The sequence below is a fragment of the Rattus norvegicus genome, chromosome 1 (genome assembly GCF_021556685.1).
Source record: "Rattus norvegicus strain SHRSP/BbbUtx chromosome 1, alternate assembly SHRSP_T2T, whole genome shotgun sequence".
Taxonomy (NCBI): Eukaryota; Metazoa; Chordata; class Mammalia; order Rodentia; family Muridae; genus Rattus; species Rattus norvegicus.
This window is the reverse complement of record NC_141534.1, coordinates 167,551,418-167,564,090: the sequence shown is the minus strand read 5'-3', so window position 1 is coordinate 167,564,090 and position 12,673 is coordinate 167,551,418. Positions and strand designations below refer to the sequence as shown.

The following is a 12,673-nucleotide window of genomic DNA, read 5'->3' as shown; positions in this document are numbered from 1 at the left end:
GAAGTCGTGAAGGATCGGGAAAACTTGGCAACAGGTTTAAATACAGAATATCTTTGAAATCTGAGATAAACTAATGAATAATATTTTTTAACTATAATTATGGGATAGTTTATGGATAAGAGGATACTATGAAATCCTTGAAACATGGAGGCATGGATTTCTGACTTTGCTATTCTGTGATACAGTTTGCTGTGATAAAATGTTTTTCATGCCAGTAAGGAAAACAAGCACAAGACAAAACATGCATGCAGCTAGGCTAAAGGTTGAAAGAAGATTAGAAATGCATAATCCCCCCACTCACTTGTGATATCATAAACAACAACTGCCACAGTGGAGTCACGAATGTAGCTAGGAATCAAGCTCCTGAACCGCTCTTGACCTGCTGTGTCCCATAATTGCAATCGCACCTAACAACAAAATCAGTCAAACAAGCGAGAGAAGTAAGAAAGGTCAGCCCATTGCAGTATACCTACTTGTGATATCGTAAACTACTACGGCTGCAGCAGAGTCACGGATGTAACTGGGAATGAGGCTACGGAAACGTTCCTGACCCGCAGTGTCCCACAGCTGCAGCCTGATCTGTGGGACGGGAAAAAGTAAATAAAAAAAAACAAAACAAAAACTCCAAAAATGATATTTAAAAAAGAAGTGGTTTTTTTGGGGGGAGGGGGTTAACATGAGTGGTAGACAACTCATGTAGAGGTTTAGTGTGGAGGAATGAAAACATTAAAACCTCTTTTCTGAAAAGGGAGCAGTACTACAAACTTTCTTGTTCTGAAGGTATAATCACTGAAAGTAATTTGCAAACGATTTCATAAAATAGTAAGTAAGGCCTTCCCCTTCCCTCCCAGTAAGTCTGAATACCAGTGTCTTCCAAATGATCAAGGTTGGTGTTCAAACATTGAGCATAAAAGAGAGAATGAAGATAAATGCTAATGAAAACCTTAAGCTATCAGAGACAGTCTCTTGGAAGGGAACATGGCTTTGTGATTACTGTGTTTTGTTTCACCTGCACATTTGTCCCCAGAACATTGTAAATAATGGGGGAGGGGAAAGAAAAAAGAGAATAAATTTTGGCAATCTTACATAAAAATGTCTTCCTTTTTTCTGCCACATCCACATTATAGAAAATCCTAAAAATAAGTTTTCTTAGCCATACAAAGCAGTTTCCAAGCATAGGTTTTAAGAAAAGATATATTACATATGAAAGCATCCACAAAAATAAATAAATAAATAAAAATCACACGCTTCAGAAATAAGAGAAAATATTAAGAGATGTTTTACTTTGGGTGCATAAAATTATTCACTGTTTAAGTGATAATAATATCTCTTCAAGGAGTAGTCTGGACTAAAATATAAATTTTTTTCAAAATTAAAAATGGCAGAAATTTCCCTATTTAATCACTCTGCTACACATTCTATTCTGACAAAGAAAGTCTTTAAGTTCACATACTAAAACATCTTTCTGAATGACTTGACTAGTGTTTAAAAGCTAAAATTTCTTCATGAAAATTCCTTTAATTCTCTTCTAAATCTACCTATTGTTCTTTTTCTAAATCAAGATGGTAAAATAAGCCTAAAGACATCAGGAATTTACAAACTAGTTCTGACTTTCTTGCTTTGGACGTCAAGTGGAAATAATAAATCAGAGTGACAAAAAACAACTCCATAGTAATTTTTTTCCAAGATGTGATTTTGGTCATTTTGCCAAGCACTTCTCATGGTGACAATTACTGACTATGATCCTAGTTTTCTAGCCTGAAGTGTGGCAGAAAACTGCACACTGAAAACATTACTCACGGTTCGATCCTCCAAGTACATTGTTTTTGATAAGAAGTCAATGCCAATTGTTGCCTATAAAACAAAACAAAAGTTAGCAAGTAATAATAGTTTGTGGTGTAGCCAGCAGTTTAGGATAACAAACAGGATTTATGAATGTGAAAGGAATAATAATTACAGACAAAACTACACTTTAGCCAAGCAAGAATGAACATGTCCAATGTTAACTGTTTCCATGTGCTAAGCACTCGCTTTGTGTTGGAGACTAATTCCTTCAGGCCCTTTATGTGATCAATTCTCTCCTCATTAGTGAAAGATAACTCATTCTCATACTGATTTTTCTTATTTTTATAAACAAGACAATGGGGATTTTTAGATGTAATTTTTTTACCAGAATATTCAAATATCTGAATACAAATCTTAGTCTGAGTATCTTTTTTTTTTTTTTTTTTGGGTTCTTTTTTTTCCGGAGCTGGGGACCGAACCCAGGGCCTTGCACTTCCTAGGTAAGCACTCTACCACTGAGCTAAATCCCCAGCCCCTAGTCTGAGTATCTTAATGTTCCTCAGTCAGAATGGTTTTTATCTGTCCCCACAACAATTTTATGAAATGAATTTTATGTTGATGGAAACATAACCATGCCTAAACTTACTACATAATGGTTTGTTCTGGTACCACAGACAGCCAGAGACCAATAAATATGATTTCCAAGGGAACATAATTCTTCTAATATGGAAGTAATATATTAAAGTAAAGAAACAAATTTTTCTCTTTCCCTTTCAATGGTATCTCCTGTGACACAAACAGTGTAAAATACTGTGTGCCTAGTTAAATAATAAAGACTTTTAAAAGGCAAAAACTAGAAAAAAAGGTAGACATTAAAGAACTCAAAATTAAATAAGAAGATAAATTTAAAGTAACTGGACTTGGGAACTCAAGTCACAGCTCAGCACTTAAGAGCAGTTCTCTTTTGGGAAGGCAGGTTCAATTCCCAGTCTTCACTTGGTGGTAGTCTACCATCTATAAGTCCAGTTCCAGAGATCTAATACCCTATTCTGATGCCCATGGCACAAAGCATGCACATTATACATGCAAGCAAAACACTCACATATAAAATAAAATGAACAGATCTCATTTTAGAAGAGGAAAAAGGAAAAAAGTACCTGTGTTTTGGCATGTCTTACAATCTACTGACAAGTTATGTGAACTAGTTAGTCCACTGTAAGTTTTCCATCATGATGGATGGCCTAAATCCTGACATAAGCTGAAATAAACTCTCAAAAAGAAATCTCAGACTTGAATAAGTTCTTTATTTAAATAAAAAAAATCTACTATCACTTCCAATTCTCTCTCAGATGATGACAGTAAAGATAACTTTTCAATAGACTTTGAAAGAAGTAAACTGACTAATAAGGTTATGACTATGGGCAAGATCATTTATATTTTGTATAATTTACACATTATACAAAGCACTTTTATATCTATGGCTGCATGTAAATAAATGAGCTTTTAAAAATACTTTAGACATTCCTCCTAATATTAAGATAAACTTTAAAAAAAAAGATAAACAATAAATTGGCAAAAACGTACCTGATAGGTGTTGTCAAAACTATCATACATGAATCTGGTGATCAAGGATGTCTTTCCAACTGAAATGAAAAAGAGAGAAATATGCTTAATTAAGTACATTAGGTTCCCAGGCACTGCTCAAAGAACTGCAATTATGTTAAGTGGAAAATATATTCAATAGTTTTATCCAACGTTTGCTGACAGGACTGTCTCATTAACAGTTAATGATTTCTTTACTAAAGGCACAGGCAAAAAGAATTTAGCTAAAAGATAAGGAAAATGAAGAGATAGGATGGGACAAAACAATAATGTTGATATTCCAAATTCACCAAAAACAAAAGCAGGTATCACTTGGGAAAAATGGGAGGTACGAACAAACAAACAAAACAAAACTCACACCATTTCATGCTCAATTTGTTTAGTGAATCAAATCCATAGGAGTATAAAGCACCAAAAGACAAGCAGTGCTATGATGGGTTATCAGGGCTTTAAGAACTAACTTTTTTTTAATATGAGTACACTGATTTTTGTTTGTTTGTTTGTTTTTTGTTTGTTATTTATTTATATGAGTACACTTCAGAAAAGAGCATCTGCTTCCATTACAGATGGTTGTGAGCCACCTTGTGGTTGCTGGGAATTAAACTCAGGACCTCTGAAAGAGCAGTCAGTGTTCTTAATGGCTGAGCCATCTCTCTAGCCCTATAATTCTAATTTTTGCTAATAGCCCAGGCTGGCCTTAAACTCTGTAGCTGGATAGGCCTTCTGGTCATTTTCTTATCTCAGTCTCTGGAGATAAATAGTTTTGTTTTTTGAGACAGGGTTTCTCAGTGTAGCCCTGGATGTTCTGATCTCTGGATCTCTCTCTCTCTCTCTCTCTCTCTCTCTCTCTCTCTCTCTCTCTCTCTCTCTCTCTCTCTCTCTCTCTCTCTCTGTAGTCCAGGCTGGCCTAGAACAGAGATCTGTTTGCCTCTGCCTTCTAAGTGCTGGGATTAAAAGTGTGCACCATCACAGCCAGCAAAATAAGGAATCCTTAACAGTATGTGTAAGATCTCAATATTCAATACAACAGAATACTTTGAGAAAAAAAAAACAACAACAAAAATCTAAATAAATGGAAGGCTACATTATATAGCTGGTTGCCCTTGTAGAAGAGGTTTGATTCCTAGCACCTACATGGTGAATCAAGTTTCAGGAAATCTGTTTCCCTCTTTTGGACTCTGCAAGCCCTAGGCATGCACTTGGTACACAGACATACATGCAGGCATGAAATAAGTAAGTAAATAGATAAATGAACAAATAACCAATGCTAAAAACAACTCCCTAAATCACACATGACACAAGCCCAGTCATAAAAGCTTTTTGAAATCTTAATCAAATCAATTCTTAAATTTATTTAGAAATACAAATAATTTAGAATAGTTAAACAATCCTGATAGCAGCGAACAACTTTAGAACTGACTATGATAAACTGCCAGAGTCCAGACAGTATGATACAGAATACTGGCTTAAAGACAGAAAAGCAGATCAATGGAACACAATTGGGTCCAGAAATAGATAAAAATCTCTAGGCAGTTGAATAAACATCTCTATCCCACTGATTCACACCCTTCTTCAAAACGGGCAGAGATATATTTTCCCTCTATCATAGTATCTCAAGAACAGTGTAAGAAAATTCAGGTTTTACAAAGCACTTGTAGCTTAAACTATTTCCCTGAAATGAAACAGGAGTATTTTGTCAAGTATGGTGGTATGTGCCTTCATTCCTAGTTCTTAAGAGGCAGAAGCAGGTGGATCTCTGTGAGTCTGAAGCTACCCTGGTCTATACAGTAAGTTCTAGTATACTAGTATAGCCAAGGCTATATAGAGATCCTGTCTCACCCTCACTCCCCAATAACAGTATTTTATTCTCAATTATGACAGTGTTGCACATACCAGATGTTTTAAAGAAACTTTTATTCTTATTCTCATTCTACAGAAGGAAGTAGAGGCAAGAGGATTACTGTAAATTTAAAGCCACTATAGTTTTCTGTAAGTTCTAGGACAATTAACACCCTGTCCTGTTCCCTATCATCCCTCGCGCACACATTTTTTTGTCCTCAATGAAAATTAACAAATGAGCTAGAAAGATAGCTTAGCAAGTAAAAAGAAAATTAATAAGAAACAACTAAAAAACTAGACAATCCCAAAATGTTCAGAAATAAGGTTAATATACATCTTTGCCCAAGCTGGACTTGAAGTCCTTATCCCATTCAGGTAGCTGGAACCACAGGTGTTTCACACAGCACTTACTCAGCTTCAATTTGTTTTAATTTTAGAAGAAAACAAATGATGACTCAGTCTAGCACTATAGAAAATGGCTTACTATGTTTTTGTTTGTTTGTTTGTTTGAGTTTTTTGGGTTTTTTTTGTTTTTGTTTTTGGTTTTTTTTTTTTTTTTTTTTTTTTTTTTTTTGAGACAGGGTCTCTCTATGCAGTCTTGGCTGTCCTGGAACTTGCTATGTAGACTAGGCTGGCTTCTAACTCACAGAGCTCTGCAGTGGTGGCACATGCTGTGAATCCCAGCAATGGGGAGGCAGAGGCAGGCAGATCTCTGAAAACAAAGGCAGCCAGGTCTATATTATAGTGAGTTCCAGGACAGCCAAGGCTACACAGAGAAACCCTGTTTCAAACAAAACAAAACAAACAAAAAATATTTTAGATTTTTAAATTTCATTTTATGTATATGAGTGTTTGCACACCTGGCACCAAGAGAGGTCAGAACTAGGTGTTAGAATCTCTGGAACTGGAGTTACAGATGGTTGATAACATCATGTGAGTGCTAGAAATTGACCAGGTCTTCTACAAGAACAGTAAGTGTTCTTCTGTTGATGTTGTTTGTTTTCTTGAGACAGGGTTTCTGTGTATGGCTATCCCAGAACTCACTCTGTCCAAGCTAGCATTGAACTCAGAGAGATCTGCCTGCCTGTGTCTCCTGAGTGCTAGGATTAAAGGAATATGCCACCATTGCCCACCACTAGCTGTAGCAAATGTTCTTAAACACTGAGCTATCTCTATAGTTTGCTTCACACTCCCTGTCCAGTTTTTATGTACCAGCTGGAAATTGAATTAAAATCCTCATGTTTGAGCACTTTACCAACTGATCTACCTAGCTCTAGAAAAACATCTGACAAGGCTCAACATGCTTTCATGATAGAAGTTCTGAAGAAATTAGGAGTGAATAAAGCATACCACAGAACAATAAAGATCATATATGACAAACCTATAGCCAATATTATATTGAATCTTCTGAAAATCTGGAATGAGACAGAGAGGTATACACACACTGCCTACTTAACATAGTACTCAAAGTCTTATCCTGGCCTTATGGCACAGGCAGAGACAGACAGATCTCTGAGTTCATGGCTAGCCTGGCTACAGTAAGACTGTCAAAAATAGACACCAGGCTGGGGAGATGGCTCGTCAGTTAAGAGCACTGACTGCTCTTCCTAGGACCCAAGTTCAATTTCCAGTAACAGGCTCATAAGTCTGTTAAGTCTCCTGTAAGTTTTACATGCCTGTAAGTTTATAGGGAGAAACAACTCCTCTGGTCTCTGTGAGCATCTGCACTCACACACAGCCCCATTAAAAACAATAAACATAAATCTTATTAAAAAATAAATCCACCCTAGTCTTAGCTAGAGCAACAAGGTAGAGAAAGATTATATAAAAGAGATAAAAATAGGAAAGGTAGAGTCCTTTCACAGATGACCCAATTTTATACTTAAAATGCTGTGGATGCTACCAAGTATCACTAGATCTGACACTTTCAGTAAAAGTATAAGATAGTAATTAACACACATACTGTAGGTTACCAATAACAAATTTACTGAGAAGGAAATCAGAGAAAATATCTTAATTAAATTTAAAAAAATTAAAAGGAACAAACTGTTTTCACCTTTTCTATTTATTTTTATATGCACAGGTGCTTTGCCTGATGTTATGTCTGTATGACTGTTGCCCAGGGAGGCCAGAAAAGGGTGTTGAATCCCTTGTGACTGAAGCTACAGATAGTTGTGAACCACCATGTGGGTAGATGCTGGGAGTTAAACCCAGGCTGTCTGGAAGAGCAGCCAGTGCTTTAACCAGCTTTCTACCCCCCACCCCAAATTTTAAGTACCTAGTAATAAACCTAACCAAGGAAGTGAAGGACCATCAATGAAAACTTTATGACATAGAAAAGAGTAACCAAAGAAACTAGACAATGGACTTTTATACTTCTAGATTAGTAGAACACTGTGAAAATAAGTAAATTACTAGATGGAACCTACAGAACTCAATGCAATCTCAATCATCATTCAATGATATACTTTAACAGAAGTATTAAAGATAAACTATTCACATGGAAATACAAAAGACCTTGCACAGCCAAAGCAATCCTAAGTAGACAGAACGATGCTAGAGAACTATCATAAGTTACATCTCAGATTTTTATTTTTTTAATTTTAAATATTTTTTCCTCATAAACCGGTCATTTATTATAACAGACTTGGACGCAGCATGCTGACTGAGGGAGGGAAAGGAAGCAAGCAGTGGGGTCTCACTTCTACTTGTTCTTGTTATATTCCTACTTGGCAGAGAAATCAAGCACCTGCTGTGTTGTGTCTTCATGGCCACCCAGTCTCCATCAAAGCTATAAAAGGATGGGGCTGAACCCATAGTGCTCCCACAGCTGAATTAGAGCATGAACCCCATGAAAAACATGGCCATGCCCATAACTGTCTTCCACCCATTGGTGTTCCTGTTATCTAAACAAAGCTCTTGTTAAACTGGAGGCAGTACAATTGGACTTTCTCATCCCTGCACAAGCTGCTCCAGGCCAGCCTTCTCCTTCAAGGGCCTTCTGGCTGGCAGACAACAGCCTGACATGAGCCACATCAGGCAGGGGTTGGTCACGCAGATCAACATAACCAGGGAGAACATAACACTTCCATGTATACATATTGAGGTAGAAATGACTCTTCACTCTTTCATAATACTCCTATGTACTCAAGACATATACCAAGGTAGAAATGGCTTTCTTGCCAATTAAACTAAGTGCTCTGGTAGCCAAATTCTGCCAGCACTGCTCTGGCAACCTCCCTCTTCACTCTCGCTGCTTGTCAGTAGATCTCAGATTTTTAAAATCACTTATTTTATGTGTATGGATGTTTTACCCACAGAGACTCTGGAAGATCAGCTAGTGCTTCTAACTACTGAGCCATCTCTCTAGCCCTAGTATTTATATTCTAAAATATCTGCGTAGGAATTAAATGCAGCCAGACCCATAAATGGTGTTTAAGAACCACTGCCGTTCATAAGAAAAAATTCCAAGTAATTAAATCAATTACCTTTAGCTTGAGTAAACACTCCTTCCTATGTAAACAAGCTTCATACATTTTATTCTATGTTTTCCTATTCCACCTACCAATATCATTGTAACAGTTTATATAACACTAAATTAAGTAAAAACATGAGTAAGCTATTCTGATAAAAAAGAAAGGTTATGGGGCTGGGGATTTAGCTCAGTGGTAGAGCGCTTACCTAGGAAGCGCAAGGCCCTGGGTTCGGTCCCCAGCTCCGAAAAAAAAGAACCAAAAAAAAAAAAAAAAAAAAAAAAAAAAAAGAAAGGTTATACTGAGACAAAGAACACCATCTAAAAACTATTAAATAGAACATTGTGAGTTCAATATTGAATGGATATTCCTGAATCTGTATAATTACCTCTTCACAAAAGAATTTGTCTACTCGGAAAATACATTGTCCAGATGCTTTCAAACTTACTCTAATATTTCTACAACTTCAGTCAGGAAATTCTTTCTTATATGACTTATCTTCAGTGTTTCAACTTATACAACTATTCTGTTCTTAAACTTCTGTCCATTAATTGTAACCTGCATCAAAGAACTTTATCTACAGCCATTAATACTGTGGTGTGCAATGGAAAAATTCTCCTTATTTCTAGCTATATTTATTAATTAGAATTCATTTTAAAATTTTACTTATTTTTATGTGTATAGATGTTTTGCCTGCATGTCATGTCAATGTACAATGTGTGTGTAGTGCCCTCAAGAGACCAGAAGAGGACTGAAATTTCTGATTTGGTACTAAGAATCAACCCATAATCCTTTGGAAGGGCAGCCAGTGCTCTTGACTGCTGAGCCATCTCAGCAGCCCCTAATTAGGGTTCTTTTGTAAGAATAAACTTTCCTTTCCACTTTACTTAAATATTTACAATAATATACTCATGTATACTTTAGTTCTGTAGGTTCCAAACCAGTACTGTAATTATCTTGTTGCTGAAGGTATTTCAGCTTTCTCTATTGGAAACTTTTTCAGAACGGCTCTAGTTTTGTGGTGCTGAGATCAAACCCAAGGCCTTGCAAATTCAGCAAATACCCTGCCACTGTACTTCAGCCCCCTCTCTCAACATGCTCCTTTCCTCTTTTTAAGCAACTTCTAACATTTTGCCATTACCAGAAACTCCAGGAACATCTTATATTTTTCTTGCTCTGGTACAGAAATCAATCACTTGGAAAAGCTCTTAGGATTAGTTTTTAGAACTAAAACTGTAAGATATTCGCAACACAACATGATATGTAGCAAGTAATCAAATGTTAGTTAATAGCATTAAATATGAAAACAAATAGCCTCATACCTGGAAATTACTAATTTACATAAAGTTATTAATACTAATTTAATTTTTTTTTAAAAAGTAGTTTGACTACTCAAAAAAAAGTCAGTGAAGCTGGAGATATGGTACCTCAGAGGCTAAGCGTGCTAGTTGCTCTTCCAGAGAACCCTAGTTTGATTAGAAGCATCTACATGGTGGCTCACAACTGATCCACATGACAACTCACAGCTGTCATAACTGCAGTCCCAGAGCAAGCCACACCCTCTTCTGGCCTCTATGGGCACCAGAAACATATGTTGTACAGACATACATGAAAACAGAACACTTATATACACATAAAATGATAGTAATTTTAAAAAATGTTAGTTTTACAGTAAATGAAGATACATATTTACCATTACAGTTGTCAGAAGCACTAGATGGATTTTATGTTTAGTTGCAAAATAATATTACACATTGTAACTTGCTAGAGATGCTATAATAAAGTATAAGTAACTTAACAACAGAAAATAATTCACTGTTTTGTAGACAAGAAACCCAAGGTTACAAGATTAGCAGTGTTGGGTCCTTCTGAGGGCAAACGTGCTCTACTCCTTTTCCAGAGATTCTGCTGGTTTTCTACCAATCCTTGGCATTCTTTGGTGTATAGAGTTTCAACATGATCTCGATCGTTTCTTACTCCTCTCTCAGTACAAATGTGGTTAAATTTCCCCTTTATTAGTCTATCAATTTTACTGTATTAGGACCATACCCAGTATTATCTCAGTCTAACTATTTCTCCAAAACCCCTCACATGCTAAGACACTGCAGATTATGACCTTAACATAAATTTAGGGATGTAACATAATAAAATAAATGTGTACTTCTGTCTACTTAAGTTCAAACTATATAGCTTCTAAAGCTCTTGTGTTTTACTTATGATAGAAGTAGTAAGACCAAATGGACTATCCTGTATTATTCCTAATAAGCCGCTCTAACTTAATGTCAAAAAGATTGTTTCTGAAAATCCCAAAGGATGGAAAACTAGTGTTCAGATCTAATCATATGATTAGAGTTAGAACTTTTAGCACTATCTCTAGAATAAGAGCAGAAGCAGAGACTGAGCTAATCAGTAATAGCCAAAGTATAGAAGCTTCCTTATAAAAATCTAAAAAGACAGCAACTGGAGAGGTTCTGGGTTGCTAAAAAACACAGAGGTGTGCAAGGATTAGAAGGAGCATGGCCCCAATCTCAACCCTCTTCTTCATACATTACCCTATGTATCTCTTCCATATCATCAGTGGGTATCAGTATGCTGTGTGATAAGCATAAGCCCAGCCCTATGGTTTAATCCACAATATCAAAATTTGAGGGGGCTAGAAAAACACACACATTAATTATAAGCTTGTGGATGTAGGATCAGTTTTGTTTTTCTTTTGGTTGTTTGTTTTGTTTTTTGAAATGGGATCTGTTTTTTGGCCTGGATCTTAATAAAGAGCAGGCTTGACTGTTTCTACCTCCCTAGTGCTGAGATTAAAGACGTGAGCCATTGAGCTTAAACGAGTTTAGCACAATGATGATATTCTGTCATCTTACTTTGTTTTCCTATTACTTTTTGTAGTACTAGGGATCAAACACAGAGCAAGAACTTTATTCTGAATTATATCCCTACCTTCTGACTTTTTGAGACAGGGTCTCATTGTATATCCTAGGCTGACCTGAAATTTGGGATGTTGCCCAGGCTGGACTCAAATGCATAGTATTTCTGAATTTTAGTAACTGAAATGCTGGGATTAGACAGGGGTCACACCACTCTCTGCACCTGTTACCTTAAAACAACAACAACAACAACAACAAAGACCTAGACACCAAAATTTAGGCTCTAAAAGGTATTAAGAGTAGTTCCCCGCCCCCCTCCATGGCTGTTGTTAAAGACTAACTACAGGTTGAAATATCTTTAATGGCTTAAAAACCTATCTGAATTTGAGTCATTATATTCCCCTTTCTTCCTTTATTCAACAAATTTATTTTGAAGTATGAGGTTTTTGCTTTGGTTTTTTGGGTTTGTTTTGTTTTTACTGTTACCGTTTTTGGAAAAATCTCTCTATGTAAGCACTGAACTTGAAATTGAAATCCTCATGCTTCAGCCTCTGAAATGCTGGGTTATATATACATAAACATACAAGGGTTATATATACCATAAAATTTTACAGATCTCTTTGTTTATTTTTTATTTTATATGTATAAGTGTTTGGCCTGCATTGTGTGCATGTTTGGTGCCCTCAGAGGCCAGAAGATGTAGTATTTCCTGGAACTGGAGTTACAGACGGTTGTAAACCATTGTGTGTGTAATGAGAATAGAGCCCAGGTTCTCTGGAAGAACAGCCAATGCCCTTAACCACTGAGCATTCTCTCCAATTTCTCTAGCCCCTATACATACATACATACATACATACATACATACATACATACATACATACACACACACACATAATATATACATACTGTATATATTATGTATATGTATATACAGAATACATATATATAGTGTGTATATATATGTGTGTGTGTGTGTGTGTATTAATGGTTTTTCCCAAAGTATGTGCACAAGTATTTCTGAAGGGATATTCTTTAGTTTTTTTTTTTTAAAGATTTATTCATTTATTTATATAAGTACACTGTAGCTGTCTTCAGACA

At 36.1% G+C, this 12,673-nt stretch overlaps 1 protein-coding gene across 2 annotated transcripts in view; it reads right to left on the bottom strand.

Moving 5' to 3' along the window:
- The window catches only part of Rab6a (RAB6A, member RAS oncogene family), a 38,666-nt gene that overhangs the window by 13,984 nt on the left and 12,009 nt on the right, over positions 1-12,673 (bottom strand). Inside the window, 3 exon segments of one of the 2 annotated variants that reach the window (NM_053366.2) lie at positions 474-579; positions 1,801-1,854; positions 3,370-3,428. In NM_053366.2, coding sequence (NP_445818.1) covers positions 474-579; positions 1,801-1,854; positions 3,370-3,428 — 219 coding nt within the window. 2 annotated transcript variants of the gene reach the window in all.